The sequence below is a fragment of the Vulpes lagopus genome, chromosome X (assembly GCF_018345385.1).
Source record: "Vulpes lagopus strain Blue_001 chromosome X, ASM1834538v1, whole genome shotgun sequence".
Classification (NCBI taxonomy): domain Eukaryota; kingdom Metazoa; phylum Chordata; class Mammalia; order Carnivora; family Canidae; genus Vulpes; species Vulpes lagopus.
The window spans coordinates 40,585,828-40,604,303 of record NC_054848.1 but is presented as its reverse complement, the minus strand read 5'-3'; the positions used below and the strand labels follow the sequence as shown (position 1 = coordinate 40,604,303).

The window sequence follows — 18,476 nt, the reverse complement described above, 5'->3', positions numbered from 1 at the left end:
TTTTTTAGGTGTTGAACTTCAATTGAGCTGGAGAACTAATTTTCCTATCGATAAACTGAAAACAATTTAGTGGAATCAGGCAACAGCAGATACCCAAAGGATGTGTTGTAATCAATGAAGCTTCCTTTTACCAGATGGTTAATGACCTTCATAGACCAAATATGTATTAATGCCAATGCCACAGATTGATGATATTGACTCTCTCTCTTCTTGGAAGCCTGTCTGGGCTTGTGATTTATTTTCACAAAGAATAAAGTGTTCACTGATGGAAACTGAAAACAAAATGAAACACCGACCATCACTGTAATAGTCAGTTTTATGTGTCAACATGGCTAGGCCGCAGTCCTCAGTTTTTTAATCAAATACTAATCTGGGCAGCCCTGGTGGCTCAGCGGTTTAGCACCGCCTTCAGCCTGGGGCGTGATCCTGGACACCAGGGATTGAGTCCCTTGTCAGGTTCCCTGCATGGAGCCTGCTTCTCCCTCTGCCTGTGTCCCTGCGCCTCTGCCTCTCTCTCTCTCTCTCTCCCTCTCTCCCTCTCTCTCTCTCTCTCTCTCTGTGTGTGTGTGTCTCGTGAATAAATAAAGAAATAAAATCTTTAAAAAATATTAATCTAAGTTAGGGGTATTTTGTAAATGTGATTCACGTCTAAAAATCAGTTGACTTTAGGTAAGGAAGATTATCCTGGAGAATCTGGGTGGGCTTGACTCTATCAGTTGAAGGCCTTAAGAGCAGAATTGAAGCTTCTCTGAAGAAGTAATTCCATCTGTGGATAGCTGCATCAACTTGTGCCTGAGTTCCATCCTGCCCTTCTTGATGCCCTGCCCTACAGACTTAGCATTTTGGACTTCACCTAGTCAGCCCCCATAATCATCTAAGACAATTCATTGCAGTAAAATTCTTAATATGTGGCGCCAGGGTAGCTCGGTTGGGCATCGGACTCTTGGTTTGGGCTCAGGTCACGATCTTGGGGTCCTGGAATTGGGCCCTGCGTCAGGCTCCCTGCTCAGTGGGGAGTCTGCAAGCAGTCTTCCTCTCCCTCTGTCCTTTCCTCTGCTTGCACACTCGCTCTCTCTTTCTCTCAAATAAATAAATAAATCTTTTAAAAATTCTTATTGTATGTATCCTAATAATTCTGTTTCTCTGGTGTAATTCTGGATGATACAATTATTGTTTTCACTTTTATGTCTAAACCCAGAATCTATATGCACTTTAGAAAAATATTAATTTTTCCCTGAACTTTGTATTCTCTCTTGGGATTGGATTTCCTAAGTCAGAAATTTCAAAAGGGATTAAGGAAGTTTCTGATTCCAGAGAATACTCAACTTTAGAGACTAAACATCATTTTCCATATTGAAAGTAAACCGCACCATGTGTGGCTTAGGAGTAGTTCCTCTTGGGAATCATCATCTAAATGAATTCTGAGTCTGTATTCAGCTTTCTGAACATAGAAGCACCATGACCTTATGGGACAGAAGCCCATGAAAACTCTTCCAGCCTTTCTATGCTCCATCCAAGTCCATCCATAAATCCTCCATGTCTGATGGGATATGTGAACCAGTTGTTTGGTTTTTTTTATTTTTTATTTCAGATTTTATTTATTTATTTGAGAGAGCACAAGCAGGGAGGAGGGACCGGGGGAGAAGGAGAACAGACCCCTCACTGAGCAGAGCAGAGAGGCTGATGCGGGGCTCCATCCGAGGACCCTGGGATCATGACCTGAGCGGAAGGCAGATGCTTAACCGACTGAGCCACCCAGGCACCCTGCCAGTTGTTTTATTTTTTTTAAAGATTTTATTGGGATGCCTGGGTGGCTCAGCGGTTGAGCGCCTGCCTTCGGCCCGGGGCGTGATCCTGGAGTCCCCGGACCGAGTCCCACATCGGGCTTCCTGCGTGAGAGACACACACACACACAGAGGGAGAGAGAGAGAGGCAGAGACACAGGCAGAGGGAGAAGCAGGCTCCATCCATGCAGGGAGCCCGATATGGGACTCGATCTGGTGACTCCAGGATCATGCCCCGGGTTGAAGGCAGGTGCTTAACCACTGAGCCACCCAGGCGTCCTCAGTTGTTTGTTTTAATCACAACAGCAAATAATTTTGTTCCAAAAGTTCTTCAGAAATTTCTTGGCAATTCACTTTCTGGGAGAACGTATCCAAATTATTTTATCCCATTCTTTACCCCTCTGAAGAAACCTTTGGGTTGCTTTTGGATATGTTCTTAAACTTTGCTCCTCCCATCTGTTCCTGGTGTATGCTAACTGAACAGATGGTGAGTTTCATGTGGCAAATACTGGTAGTTGCTTACTCAATACCCATTCTTTTCACCTTCACTGCCAGAACCTCCATTTTTCAAGGAGATGATGGACCCAGGAAGAACAGTCACCTCCGCAGCCTCCCTAGAAGGTAGGATGGCTATGTGATCAAGCTTTGGCAAATGAGACATAAGTCGACGGAGTAAGGCTTCTGGGAGTTACTGTTTTCCTGACGAAAAGGGAAGACTTCGCTGGCCTTTTGCCATTCACCTCTACATTCTTTCTACCTAGAGTACAGTCACAATACTTAGAGGTGTTGATGAAGAGAACCATCTTAGCAGTGTAAAGAAAAAGCCACAAGTTTAGGATGGCAGAGCAGGGTGAGCCTGGAGTCTTATAGACATCCTGGAGTTCCTGGGCTGACGAGCTGCCTACCACAAGACTATGTTCCATGAGACCCAGCATGTTCTTCTTCTTCTTTTTTGGTACCCTAACAGTTCTCTCCATCCTCCTACCGCCATCCTACAGTGTTCAGCTCATAGATTCAGTACTCACATGTATTCAGAAGAAGTTCCTGACTGATTGGCATCTGTAAGAGTACTAGAGCCACCTCAAACATGCTCATATTTGTATTCATCCAAAGAGTACTTCTTTGGCTGAAGCAGTATTTGGCTGCCTGAGACCAACAAGGGGCAGGAACAGAAGTCTTGGTGACTGTCCACAGTGAGTTTTGGGTCATTTTGGAAAAATATGAAATGAGAAAAGTAATACTCTAAAGTTTTGTATGATTAAGGAGAAGAACTAACATTGAGGCTAGTCCTTTCACTTAATTTCACTGACTACTCAAAATAATGGCAAAGCAGTCATAATCCTCATTTTACAGATGAGAAAACTAAAAACATGAACATAGCTTGTGGGGATCTACACGGGAAATATGTAGTAGAATGTAGATCAAACCCAGGTCAGGGGCACCTGGGTGGCTCAGTGGTTGAGCATCTGCCTTGGGCACAGGTTGTGATCCTGGGGTCCTAGGATCGAGTCCCACATCAGGCTCCCGGCAAGGAGCCTGCTTCTTCCTCTGCCTATGTCTCTGCTTGCTGTGTCTCTCATGAATAAACAAAATACATCTTTAAAAAAACCAAGCCTAGGTCTGATGATTCTCAAATCTACACTGCTGTTCCTTGCAACTCTGACATGACTAGTTCAAATGGTCAGGGGTCAGTGGCTTACCAGAGCATATAGAACTCGGGCCAGTCCCAAAGGAAGGAGAGAATTTGAAGCTTTGGGATAAGGGAGTGGGAAAGGGGGGAGAATGATCAAGGGATTCCAGGCAGGGAGAAGAATATAAGCAAAGATCAGTTTCCATTGATCATGTCCTATTTGACAGGAGATCAAATGACTAAAGTGGAGGATTGAGTTCTTAAACAGGTATCTGTTGCCTTATCTCAATATCCTATGGTAATCATTGTGGGACATACCAAGGTTAATTTTATGAAACTACCTGGAATGTAAGTTGCTGCTCAGTTTTTGATGTTTTTGTTCTTTAAGAAAGTGGTCCAGACTTAAAAACAAAGGTATACATTATTTGGATTACTCAAAAAGCTGACAATCTAGTTTGGGAGAAAATGAAATGATTTAAGAGTTCCAAGACAGAAAGTGTCACAAGACAATACAAAATTAATGATAACAAAATCACCCTCAAAGCCTACGCTCTTAACTTCTAAGCTCTTTTGCCCTGCTGTGTATGGGATGCATGGCAAAAAGTAAGCAGAGATCTTCAGTAGGTGCCCCAACAAGGAGGCTGATGTAGTGACCATGGGGCCAACAGCACACATTAGGTTGATGAGGACGGGGGTGAAAAGGAGAGGATGGAGAAAAGAAGTATTTCAACAACAAGGCTGGTTAAGAACAGATCTGTTGTATTACGGTTGCTAAGATCAAATGACATTTTATATGTAAAGTGCTTAACATAGAGACTGACACATAATAAGTAGCTGCTTTATTTAATAGTACTTAAAAACCCAAATCCAACCACATGTAAAAGATTTCTGCCCCTTCAAATAAGGTGGGAGGTACCTCTTCCCATGTAATTGAGGCAGGGTCGGTGGAGGAAGAAAGAATGCAACATTTTCCCATAAAAATGCACTCATTTAAAGCTCAAGAGGGTGGCTTTCATGCTGTGTCACTTTTCACTACAATTTTAAAAAGTCACCCATAGAAATGAGTTTTATAAGGGTGAGGAAGGGCACTGTAACACTCTGAGCATCTATTTGCTATGTGTCCCATGGTTTACATTTTTCCTTATTGATATAACCCCTGAACAACATAGTGATGAGGGATGCTGACCCCCCCATCCATTATAATTTTTGACTCCCCAAAAACTTAACTACTAATAGCTTTACTATTGATAGGAAGCCTTACTGATAACACAGTCGATCGACACATATTTTATATGTTCTATGTGTTACATACTATATTCTTACAATAAAGTAGGCTAGAGAAAAAAATTAAGAGAAAATACATTTACAGTACTAGACTATATTTATAAAAAATCTGCAGAGAAGTGGACCTGCACAATTCAAACCCACATTGTTCAAGGGTCAACTGTACTTAATGCTGATATAACAATAATCAGGACAGCACCTATATGTAGTGCTGTCAGATTTAGTATGTAGAATACCATAGAGGCCTCAAATGCCGCCCTACTGCAATAGCCTTCGATCATTTAGTTTGCTTTACAAGTACATGTTAACACCAAAAGATTTATAATACAATACACTTGAGCAAAGATGTATCATTTCAAGCTGAGCCCTGGTTCAAGTTAGAGACCTCTGACTTTTCAAACCTGAGCATCACATTTATGCATATCTTTCTCTTTTCTGTGTTAGATTACCTTTAGAACAGTAATAGGAAGGGAGTGATCATATACCACCTGAATCCTGGTCTATACCGACTTAATGCAAAGAAATACCTTCTGCATAAGAAATTAAAATTAAGTCTCATATGAAGACACTGATAGATTTCTACTGAGGAAACAGAAAGAAAAACCACTTAAAGTAAATGAAGGGGAGAGTGTGAATTTAGGGTTTTACTTTGCTTTCAAATTTTACACTTATGATTAAGCCTTTGTTCCAGGAAACAATTAATCATTATCACCACCATACTCCCCCCTGAATTTGGAGCAACACTGTTCGGTGGAACACTTCCCTGGACAATCTTGCAGATGGTTTGTTGATCATGGCCAAGCTCATCCCTGAACACTAGAAGTGGGAAGATGTCAAGACATAAAGAGGGAGGGTAACAAATCTGAGAAGAGACTAAGTGACTAACTTTCCCCATAAATCCAAAGCAAGCAGCTAACAGCTTTTTTATTTTAACTCAGCCCCGGCATCAACAAATCACCACACTGGCTTTATGCAACATGTTTCCTAATTGAATAAAACAAACTTGAATACAAAAACATGTCAGAAGAAAATTTCAGTCAGAAATTGTTGTGCTCTTATCTGTTTCCAGTGAATACCACTGATGCTCTTAAAGCTCCCAAGGAGTCTGAGTGGGCAGAGACCATGGTTATTCTTTCAACACAGAACAGTGGGGGAAAAGTAAATACTGTAGAATGTATTTTATTCCAAAGCGAATCAAGAAGAGTAGAACGAATGAAGCACTGGATTGTGACATTTGATTATAAAAATTTATTAAATATCGATATGATTGGACCCTAAACTGCTCTCTAGGAATACAAAGATTTCTAAGCCGCGATCCTAGCGCTCAAGGAACTAATGGTCGAGGACACGGCTTCTCAAACTTTACTGTGTGTATGAATCCGCCCAAACACCTTGTTAAAATGTAGAAGCTTATTCAACAGATCTGGAGTGGGGCTTGAGATTCTAATGAGCTCTAGGTAATGCTGATGTGGCTGGTCCACAGATCACACTTTTAATAGCAAGGAAAGAATGAATAAAGAAATAGTATAAGGTGTTATCAGCCCTTGGACATCTATACAGAGTACCATGCGAGCAGCCAAGGAGAAAATGCACCTGAGAGTTAGAAACGGCTTCATACAGCAGAAGATGGGTGAGCTGAGTCTTGTTCTCCAGTAATCCTAGGGGAAAGTCAAGGGGCTTATGCTGTAGTTCAGTGAGGAAACACTCTGACCCTCGATTTTCTCATCTGCAAGATGGGGGACTGAAAAAAATGTCCAGCCCCTTCAAAGTACTAAAACCACATGATTCGGGATCCCTGGGTGGCGCAGCGGTTTGGCGCCTGCCTTTGGCCCAGGGCGCGATCCTGGAGACCTGGGATTGAATCCCACGTCAGGCTCCCGGTGCATGGAGCCTGCTTCTCCCTCTGCCTAGGTCTCTGCCTCTCTCTCTCTCTCTCTCTCTGTATGACTCTCATAAATAAATAATAAAAAAATTTAAAAAATAAAATAAAAAAAATAAAACCACATGATTCTACTGAGATAAACTTTATTTTTTAAAAGATTTTATTTATTTATTCATGAGAGATACAGAGAGAGACAGAGGGAGAAGCAGGCTCCTCGTGGGGAGCCCAATGTGGGACTCGATCCCAGGACCCTGGGATCACGCCCTGAGTGAAAGGCAGATGCTCAACTGCTGAGCCCCCACGTGTCCTGAGATAAACTTTAAAATCGCCTAATATATGATGTTTGGAAGCTCAGGTGAAATAGGACAAAGGGTCTGAGTGACTACTTATTTATTTTACTAGGCAGCTTTATTAACCTTTTAAACTTTATTTCCAGGCTTCTTCAGCTCAATCAGCTGCAAAAAGAATGAATTGAGTATAAGCAAAAACTGAAAAGAGTGGCGGTGTGTTCAAGGGGCTTGGGCTTAAAAATACTAGAGATCTCGATTTTATCAGATCCATGAACAAAATTTTAAAAAGCCAAGCCAATTTATATTATAAATAATATAAAATAGCATAGTCATATAATCATAATATAAAATAGCAGCTCCCAGTAACTTCTTTCCTATCTTCAGAAGTTGACTCAATTTGGTTTGCTTGGTTCTTGGAAGCCTCCTTGACATTCTCCACAAGATCTGGAAATTGATTATCATCATTCTCTTCAGGAGCAAGTGGTGCTTTTCTGTGCACAGAGTACTTGGGTAGAGCTTCAGCCAGTCTTCTTAAACCAGTCAGACTGTTGGCATCACGCTGGTTTAAGATGCTGGGCAGCATTTCTGTCAGCTGCTTTGTCTCAGCATGGCCCATAATGGTGAAAGTGTTTGCTGCTGGCGATGGCTGAATTTTAGGACTTGTATACATACTCATTTCTTCAGTACAATAGTGTTTACTCCTAACTTCTTTAAGGAGAGCTGAAGTTGTTTATTTTAACCATCTGCTTCAGCTGTTCTAATGAACCATCTTCTTTGGGCGAGCAATTGATTCTCCACCAATGCACACTTGTGCCTACAGTTGGGTGAGTTGCTCCTGGTTCATGCTAATTTCTTTGATTTTGTGGGTGTGGAACTGGGGACTAAGGATGGCACTCAGGGGGTCTCTGGCAGAGGCCAGTTGGGGTTATGTGCACACATGCAGGGACACTTATAAAAGATTTTATTAATGAGCCTAACAAACTGACCTACATTTGACAAATGGAAGTATATCAATCATCAGAAAACAGCACTAAAGTCTTAATAGCCTCGTATACTTGTTTTCTCCATTCAGTTGCCTGTTTGTAGATGGGTGTATGGCTACCCAGCTGAACTCCTCAAAAAGAACACCATACTCACTTTAAGAATACTTAGCATTCATAAAATATATTTTATTTTCAAGGTATACTTTATAAACATCATTTAGGTAGTTGTCATATATGCTAGTTACTTTTCATTAGTACAACTGCGAGTAGACCAGATTAAACTGAAATGGGGGAAGGCAGGCCCCACTGGGAGGATCAGAGCCCAGGTGACAATGCCAGGGCTCTTGCTGACCTGTGCTCCTGTTCTCTAATTATCTATTTATAGATGAGAACCCACCCTCACCAGGAAAGCCCCTAAACATTAAAAAAGGAAGAGACTGCTTTTTGGAACATCTTGCAGGAGTTTGCCATTAAAAGCCAAAATGTCAAAAGAGAAAGATGTAGTTTAAAGGCTTCCTGCTTTCCCTCTGATGTAGGACTGATTGCTGATTCCCTCCAACACTATCTACCAAAAAAGAAAACCAAGTCAACAGTGTATTACTCCATTTTCACACGCACGCACACACACACACACACACACACACACACACACAAAAGGGGGGTGGTTTCATTACTAAAATTCAAATTTTTAGTGTTAGGCTTTTAAAGGATAAAATACTTTCTAGAATGGACTTTGAAGGAGTAATTATGCCCTAATTACAATATCATTTCTCTATATAGAGAACAAAATTAAATATGTCCTTTTTAAATGAGAAAAATAAAATTTAAACTCAGCACAGCAAGAATTACCCAATAAATAAGAAGTAATTTTTCTATTGTCTTGTACATTTCTATTTCCCCCCATGCTATAAATGTACAAAAAGCTTCATACATAGAAAAAAATAATAAAGAATGTCATTTAAAAACTAACCAATTTGTAGTTTCAGTATTTCAGATTTTATTTAAAAAACTAACCAATCTACATTTTTAGTACTTCTGATTTATGGGCTAGGAGAGGGAGAGGTTGGGTACAGATGGCTGGTAAATTTGGTAGTAATTTAAAAATAAGGTCCATTTGTATAAACCTGAAAGAAATTATATCATGGTTCATTATTTTCTTAAACATGAAAGAGAGAAATGCATAATCTTAGTAAGTATTCAACCATAATAAAATGTATCTTTTAACAAAGGAAGCATTATTCCTTAGATTAAAACAAGTTTTCTATTTCCTTTGCATTTCTCTAGAGTGCTTTGTGTACACATGTGCGCGTGCACACACATGGCACACAGTTCTAACATAAGACAGAGATTAGACCATTCTATTATACTTCTATCATTAAGAAATTTGTGCCATGATGAGCACTGGGTGTTATATGCAACTGATAAATTATTGAACACTACATCTGAAACTATAGTATGTACTATATGTTGGCCAACTGAATTTAAGTTAAGAAAAATTTGTGCCATGATCAAATCTTGGCACATGTATGAGAAGATGTATGTTATACAGTGGACCTCAAAAATTAGTGTTAAGCCATTTTCATTTAATTTTTTTAAAGTAAACTCTATCCCCCAATGTGGGGCCTAAACTCACGACCCTGAGATCAGTAGTCACATGCTCTACCAACTGAGCCAGCCAGGCACCCCAGCCATTTTCATTTTAACAACATTTATTACAAATCACGTTTTATAAACACTAGATATAAATTACATACAAAAGCTAGACAGAAATATACAGAAGCAAAAAGCAGTACTAATAACACAGGGGAAATAAGCTAATATAATGTTTAAACATGTATAACAATAAAATTACTAATATTTCATTGCTAATAAATGTTCATGAATTCAAAAGCTATTAAAAAATGAAATGCAGTATAATTACTATCAAAGTTTGGAACTACAGAAACAACCATAGTACTACTTATTTTTAAAAATCTTTTTAAACATTCAGAAGCCAAATGACTGTCCCTAAAGACAAATTAAGCTTGGGTAAAAGCTCTTAGCCAACTGACGAATGTGAAATTTTAGGCTTTGGTTAATAGATACTAAATTTAGTGTGTATTTAAAAATTAACATCTCCCTTATATGTTATATTCCTGAGTTTTTTGCTTAAGTACCATAGATAAAATAAAGAACTCAGTTTACAGCTTTGTGTAACATTGTATTATATTTTTGAAAAACAAAAAATATGAATAATGGGGTTTAATAATGTAATCACAATCAGAAGGAATATGTTTAATTTAGCTTAACCATGGAAAAAATTAATGCCCTCTGACTACTAATTGCAAAGCTTATTTGTAAATTATGATCAAAATTATGTTAAACCTGTCACCAGTTTTTATTTGCATCTCATGAAATCATTTTGATTTAGAGGAGGTTGATTATGTAATATAGAATGCTCTTAGAAAAGACTGAAATGATACAATGCTAATGGTTTGCACAAGGCCAGACACAGGGTAGGTAGTCAATTTTACTCATTAATTTAAAATGAAAAGTATTTGAATGTATTATTTCTGAACATCAACACAATGTAGTAGTTATAAATTAATTTGAAAATATCCAAAAGCAGTTTACACACGAAAATATCCTTTTAGTAACAACCATAAGAGGGATTTTTATAAGTGGCTATTTTCAGTCTTGGTTTTACCAAAATAGATTTAAATTTAAGGTTTCTTTTAAAAATAGACCTCTGAAAGCTAATTTCCTATTAGCTGTTATTACATGATGTACATGGCAGGTCCAGACCTTCTCTCCAGATTGCCCTATCCACATCTTCTGAAATGATTACTTTAGGTTACAACAAACTCCTCACAAATGGCTTTCCTCTGGTGACTGAATCAGTGTATTTGGGTACTGGGTTCAAGGATGTGGATTTTTAAACAAGTAACTCTCCCCTGCCTTCTGGTAAATTATTATAGTCAAGTTGATTTGGGAAATAATGCTTTAAAGCAGCCAAAAGCAATTTCATCATACTTGAACATTATTACTTGATTAATGGTATATCTAATGAAAATCAAATTTATCTAGATTTTTTTTTACAAAAAATCTGCATAGCTTATCATCATGCCTAAGCACTTCATACCTAAATGTCACAAGGTTTTAATTCTCCTGCTAACTCCTAAGAGCTGGTGATTTCACCTTTCTGAAACCTGCCAGTGCTCATCAGGCTTCTATGCTTTTAGATTTTAGTATTTTCTTACCAGGAAGCAGAAGTGTCATTTTAGCAGTTGTATTAAAAAACTACATGGTGTGGAATTTATTCAAATAATCATACTACTCACAAAGTAGTCTTTAAACAGCTATGCCAACATCAGTTAGTAGAGTTAATTGCAAAATGGTTATCAAATTCCTATTAATTAAAAAAATCAATTTACACAGTCTTATATCAATTCCGTGTACAAAATCTCATTTGCCACATTATGCAACTAGGAAGCAATTATTTAACTGGCTATGTATACATGAAAAAAATGTACAGAGGTTCATTCTAATTGATCAACTACTAACAGATCTCTCTAAATTAAAAAAGAAAAGAAGCAATGGAATGCATTCTCAATATATGGAGCACTGAGAAAAGTTTAAATTCTTAGAGATTTGAAAGAATATTTAATGAGGATTAAAATCATGAACTGCTAGCCACTTCTATGTTCTAATAATGGTATCATAAGCAAGGAAAGAAAACCACAGCCTTATTGAAGCAGGTTAAACAGTTTTAAAGCTGATTAAAAGTACTAAATTTAAAATGAACTTTTTTTTTTTTTTAAGTAGGCTCCATGCCCAACACGGGTCTTGAACTCATGACCCTAAGATCAAAACGCATGCTCTACCAACTGAGCCAGCCAGGTGCCCCAAAACAAACTATTTTTGAACCTGAAGTAAATGATGCAGTATTCAACAGTTTACTAAGAAATAAACATTAACAGTTTTATCATTAGTAAAAACCATTGTTAATACACAAATTAAAAAGGGCTTAATACCAAGTCCTTGGTTCCACATTGCACTTCATATTCCCATCTGTATGTCAGCAAAGTTGTAGAAGCTGTCTACATCTCCAGATGCTGTCTCCTTGCTTTCTGATACAAACATCTATTTTAAATATAAAAGAAGCAAAAAATAAATACCAGTAATCCCCAAATTCCAAAGCGCATGTTGTCTACAGAACAGTCACAAGCTTGCTATCAAAAGAAATTCAAGTACACCATTTATATAATACTTAATCAGTATTCTGTAGAATCCATACAATATAGTTTCAGTAGCTATAATGTAAATTGAGCTCTTTTAAAACCACTTAAGGTCTTTGCTTTCATAATACTTTAGTTGTACTTCATCACACTTGGAATTTTACTGTTTTTTTTTAAATATACAAGAGTCAATATTATGAAATCTACTGAATAGAGAGGTTTATTTAAAGAACTCTTAGTTTCTTCTACTTCCTAATAACCTCAATAGGCAAAACTTGATATTGTCATTTTTAAAGTTGCTAAAGATATATTACTAATTTTAAATGAACTATTTGCTAAACATCAGTAAGGCAGTACTCAGTAGAACCCTTCAAAAATCATTTTTACAAATGTCATCTAAGAATTAGACGAGACCCAGGCTCTACTCTAGCTTTATCATAAACTAGCTGTATGATGCTAACAATTCATTCAATAAACCTCTCTGGGCTAACTTTCCACATCTGTAAAATGAGAACACTGGATTAGATAATCTTTGACTCATTCAGATCTAAAATCTCCAAATCATATAACCATCTTCTCTCTGCTTCCTTTTCTATTCAATCTAGTTATATTTAGTACTCCCCTTAGTACTGTTGAAATGATAAAATGACACAAAAGACAAAGTACTTTATGCAAATTTAAGAAACCATAAGCCAAGTCAGACAAAACCAAAAATTTCATCTCAGATATTTATCAAAAAATTATTATATATATATATATATATGTGTGTGTGTATATATATATATATATATATATATACACACTCATTTAGTACTCATGTTTGGTTTCTAAGTTATATAAAGCTATTTAAGTCTGAAATTCTTAGATACACCAATCTCATCAGCATTATCTAGAAACTACCTACATGTAATATGTAATGATTTCTAGATACAGCTCAATTTTTTTTTAATAGGCTCTATGCCCAGCACACAGCCCAATGTGGTGCTCGAACTGACCACTGTGAGATCAAGACCTGTGCTGAAATCAAGAGTCAGATGCTCAACCAACTGAGCCACCCAGGAGTCCTCAAATTCAATGTCCGATGAAGCATTACTGAAGCAAATAAAAATGAACAGTGGGCAATAGGATCATCTGTCTAAAGTATACAATCTTATATAACATTTTTCAACATATTACTAGTTTTCAAAAATGGAAGAACTTGGACATTTAATGAGATTTTTTACTTTAGAAACATGTATTATTGAAGGTTTTTCAATTAGTAGATTCTTATTTTGTAAAGTTTTAAGGAATTAAAATTTTAATTTGGCAAGGAAAAAACAAAGCTTAGCCCCCCAATTATTTATCATAGATTCTAAAAAATCATGATCTGCTGGGGTTTTTATTATTCCAAGGAACAACAAGAATAAAAGTACTATTTGATTGTAAGGAAAAGGAAATGACATGAAAGGTCTGATGAAAGAGAAATAATCAATAAAATCTTGTACCTTGGTCCCATTGAATATCTCACTGACAATAAGTTGGCATCCTTCTACAGCTCCATCTCCGTTAAACTCCAAGGCAATAACAGGACCTATAAGCAAACCCAAGAAATGTTGTCTGACCATGAATCCAAATCATCCATCTATCTATCTATCTATCTATCTATCTATCTATCTATCTATCTATCTATCTATCTAAAGCATGGGAGAGGGGCAGAGGGAGAGGGAAAATATTAAGCAGGCTTCACAGCCAGTGCAGAGCATGATGTGGGGCTCGATTTCACAACCCGGAGATCATGACCTGAGCTGAAATCAAGAGTCAGATGTTTAATAGACTGAGCCACCCAGATGCCACCAAATCTATTTTAAAATTTATCTTTTTATTCTTTGCATTCTAAAGAATCTCCAGCCTCTTCCTTGGGAGGTAAGAGAAAAAGAAGAAGAAAGTAGACAGATGGGACACATCACTTCAGCTACTTCTTCCAACTGTAATCATAAAACAAATTAACACAGTCTCATCATAGGATGGGTAGCTTCAGTGTTATTACAGAACTACAGTCACATTTTTAAGTGTTGTAAATAGTCTGATTTTTCTGGTTTCCATTCTTCTATAAAAACCATAAAAAGTCCATTCATTTAGCAGTACAAAAAATAGTTGATAAGATGACAAATAAGATCAAAAGCAATTCAAGTTACCACAAGTAGGTTTTGCCAGGCAGCCAGTCTTGTTTCCAATTCTCCTACTTATCAGCCAAGTTCTGGGCCACCAATAATGAAACTAAGCCAAGTAGGAATTGAAGCCAGGCATCAGAAGTAATGACCATCTGAAAGTAGTTTTCTTGAGTGTGCCTTAAAACTACATTCTAGAACCAAAGGCTAAGTTTTTATTCTCTGAAGAGAATATTTGTGCCTCCTCTCCCATGCATTAATTTGAATACTTTTAAACCACCTGTACTTTAATTTCTGGTGTAAAGATTTATGATTAAGTTTGGCTTGAGTTTAAGTACAGCATTGGCACTACTGGTGTCAAATTGTTGGCAAATGTGGCCATAAGCTAGCCAAGCAAAATATGTCCTTCAATTCAATTAATGTTTATTCAGTTATCAGTATATTCCTTAGTATTTGGGTTTTTTTTTATAGATTTGGTTTTTAACTTCTAAAGTAATGGGTATATCCTAATCTCTAGAAAATTATAAATTTTTTGAAAAAAGACATAAACCGATTAAACAAATATGGAGCAACAGAGACTAAGAAGTACTAAGCAATGAAATACTAAGGTGAATGCAGGCATGTGCCATAGGACAAGATGCAAGAACAAGGGAGATCACACTATACTGGACACCAAAAGAAATGAGGGCTTGTGATTTAATACAAACAACAAATACAGAAAAGGCCTGATATATAACCGTAAACTGTACAATTAGATGTGGAGAACAAAGTATGAGTTTTTCAGCATCACAGTGTATAGATCAAGAAAGGTGCTATATAAAGAAAAGAAGATAACTGGGTACATTTTCTTAGCAAAATACAGATTTTCTGTCTAGGGCAAGAAATAGATCAGATTAACCTGGAATATCTTGTTGAGCTAAAAAGCAATGAGGCTATCAAAGGCCAATACAGTAGTACCAAAAGGACACAGAAGCTAGATTGAAGGTGCTCCCAATGGCCAAAGATGAGACATTGATACCAGAAGGAATAATGACTGCAATTTATTAAAACATATTGAATATATAAAAAGTCATGAGCTCAATATGATATTTAGAAGAGAGAAACAAAATTCACTGGACACCCCTGTAGGTTGCTAGTGCACCAATTCATTACTCTGAAAATTGATGCTTAATTCTTTCCCCTTTATTCTGCTTTTTTCTGTTTTTTAAAAAGATTTTATTTATTTATTTATTCATGAGACACACACATACACACACACACACACACACAGAGAAAGAGAGGCAGAGACACAGGCAGAGGGAGAAGCAGGCTCCATGCAGGGAGCCTGATGTGGGACTCGATCCCAGGACTCCAGGATCATGCCCAATGTCAGGTGCTAAACTGCTGAGCCACCCAGGGATCCCCTATTCTGCTTTTCTGATATGAAGCATATTTCAAGTTAACCAAACAGCTTTGGTATACACGGAGAAGTTCTGTTAACATCCATTAATATATGCAGGGGTAGCGACATGCTTAGAAAACAATCATTTTGCAACTCCTGATAAAATAATTGGATCCAGGCAATAATCATCAATGGTTTTAAAAGCATCCCAGAGCAGGTTGACAGGAAACTACTATGAAAAGCTAAGGCTGCCATCACCTGAACCTATTGATCAATCAACTAAAAGTTCAACAATCAAGTATTATGTGACTTCTCATTTAATACTACAGAAAATAGTACCACTTGTGAAATATTCTTGCCAAAAAAGTAACCAAATTTCAGTTTAAGAAGGCTTTCTTTGCTCTAACTTCTGATCTATAAGAACTCTAGAGAAACAGGGATCCCCGGGTGGCGCAGCGGTTTGGCGCCTGCCTTTGGCCCAGGGCGCGATCCTGGAGACCTGGGATCGAATCCCACATCGGGCTCCGGGTGCATGGAGCCTGCTTCTCCCTTTGCCTATGTCTCTGCCTCTCTCTTTCTCTCTCTGTGACTATCATAAATAAATAAAAATTAAAAAAAAATACAAAAAAAAAAAAAAAAAGAACTCTAGAGAAACAAATGAAACAAACCCAATCATACAACAGGACAATGGACCAGGTTTTTTGTTTTTTTGCTATTTTACAAGAGAAAGGCTTGCAACAAAAAGGTGGGGTGGGGGGAGAGGAGGAGACACCTGTTTTTGGTTAAGAGAAATATAAGATAACAAAACAATCACATACAGTGAGTGGACCAATTTTTGATCTGGATCAAATTAACTTTGAAAATACAGAAAGAATGTTTTTAGATTTGGGGAAAATTTGAGTATGGACTGGGTATTAGATGATATTAAGGAATTGTTAATCATGATCGATGCGATATTGTGGTTACTTAAGAAAACACCCGTTTTTAATTTGGTTTTAAGATACACACTGAAATATTTAGGGATGAAATAACAGCACATATCAAAATTCGATTAAAATATTTCAGTAAAAAGGAGATTATAGATTACTTTTGAAGTATGGCAAAAAGTTGATAAAACTGGGGGATAAATACACATAGGAACAGTGTACTCTACTTTTTCTTTTTCTTTCTTTCTTTTTTTTTTTTTTACTTTTTCTTTAAGATCTTATTTATTTATTCATGAGGGACAGACAGAGACAGAGACAGAGAGAGAGAGGCAGAGACACAGGCAGAGGGAGAAGCAGGCTCCATGCACAGACCCCAACGTGGGACTTGAGCCCGGGGCTCCAGGATCGCGCCCTGGGCTGAAGGCGGTGCTAAACCGCTGAGCCACCCAGGCTGCCCAGTGTACTCTACTTTTAAGTAGACATAATACATTTGGAAATTTGCAAAAAAGAGTTTTTTAAAAGCATTTTAAACAGATATTGAATTAAAAAGAAAAAGTTAATAATTAAAAGTAGGGTTTCCAGTTTTTCAGAGCGGAAAGTTTGAATTAAGACAGAACAGAGCATGCTTTTATTCAGGTCACCACAAAGAAATAGAGTAGATACATTTTTAATTTTTTAATTTTTTTTATTCTTTAAAAAATTTTATTTATTTGCTCATGAGAGACACAGAGAGAGTGGCAGAGACAAAGGCAGAGGGAGAAGCAGGGAGTCCAATGTGGGACTCAATTCCCAGACCAGGATCACACCCTGAGCCAAAGGCAGACACTCAACTGCTAAGCCACCCAGGTGTCCCAGAGTAGATACATTTTTAAAAGTGAAACATTTATTACTGAAAGTTCCTGTATTCTATAAAGAGAACATAATCTAGAATTCAGGAACACAATTTTGCTGAAATTACCCGGGCATGTAACTTGGCTGACAATTATCTTTTTATATATTTTTTAAAGTAAGCCCTGCACTCAATGTGGAACTTGAACTCAGGACCCTGAGCTGAAGAGTCACATGTTGTACTGACTGAGCCAGCCAGACACCCCAGCTTGGTTAATATAATTTAAATAGAATATGATGAACTTCTACTAAGTGACCTAATAATTTACCAACAAAGACACACCAACAAAAAAGGTGGACAGGTGCATAAGTTTTGACTAATATGTGTGGATAATCCTAAATTTAAAAAAAAGCCCTACAATGCTGACAATGTACTTTTTAAGCAGTCCTACTTGTCTGATGATGCTGACAATTACTGTGATTATTTCAAGCTGAACTATGAGGTCAATAAAGATCACTGGTTACCTTTTTAAAAAGTATTTTAATGTGAACACCTTATCAAATAGTTTGCAGTAACTTTGGGGCACATGCATCCCAATGTTTATAGCAGCAAAGTCCACAATAGCCAAAATATAGAAAGAATTCAGATGTCCATCAACAGATGAATGGATATATATACACACAAAATGGAATATTACTCAGCCATCAAAACAAGTGAAATATTGCCATTTGCAACAATGTGGATAGAACTAGGGGGGTATTATGCTAAATGAAATAACTCAGAGAAAGACAAATGCCATATGATTTCACTCATATGTGGAATTTAAGAAACAAAACAGATGAATATAGGAGAAGGAAAGGAAAAATAAGATAAAAACAGAAAGGGAGGCAAACCATAAGAGACTTTTTAACTACAGGGAACAAACAGGGTTGCTGGAAGTGGGAGATGAGGGGGTGAGGTAACTGGGTGATGGGCATTAAGGAGGGCATGTGATGTAATGAGCACTGGGGGTTATATGCAATAGGTGAGTTACTAAACTCTACCCCTGAAACTAATAATACACTATATGTTAACTAAATTGAATTTAAATTTAAAAAAATTTAAATATTTGAGCTGTCATGAA

At 37.3% G+C, this 18,476-nt stretch overlaps 1 protein-coding gene across 1 annotated transcript in view; it reads right to left on the bottom strand.

Annotated features, from left to right (window-relative positions):
* Positions 1–10,040: 10,040 nt before the first annotated feature.
* Positions 10,041–18,476, bottom strand: part of RP2 (RP2 activator of ARL3 GTPase) — a 56,772-nt gene continuing 48,336 nt past the window's right edge. Inside the window, exons 4-5 of the mRNA XM_041742112.1 lie at positions 13,555–13,640; positions 10,041–11,975 (exon numbers count right to left, since the gene is read on the bottom strand). Of these exons, the coding sequence (XP_041598046.1) occupies positions 11,892–11,975; positions 13,555–13,640 (170 nt within the window). The 3' untranslated portion in view covers positions 10,041–11,891. The remainder of the gene's footprint in view (positions 11,976–13,554; positions 13,641–18,476) is intronic.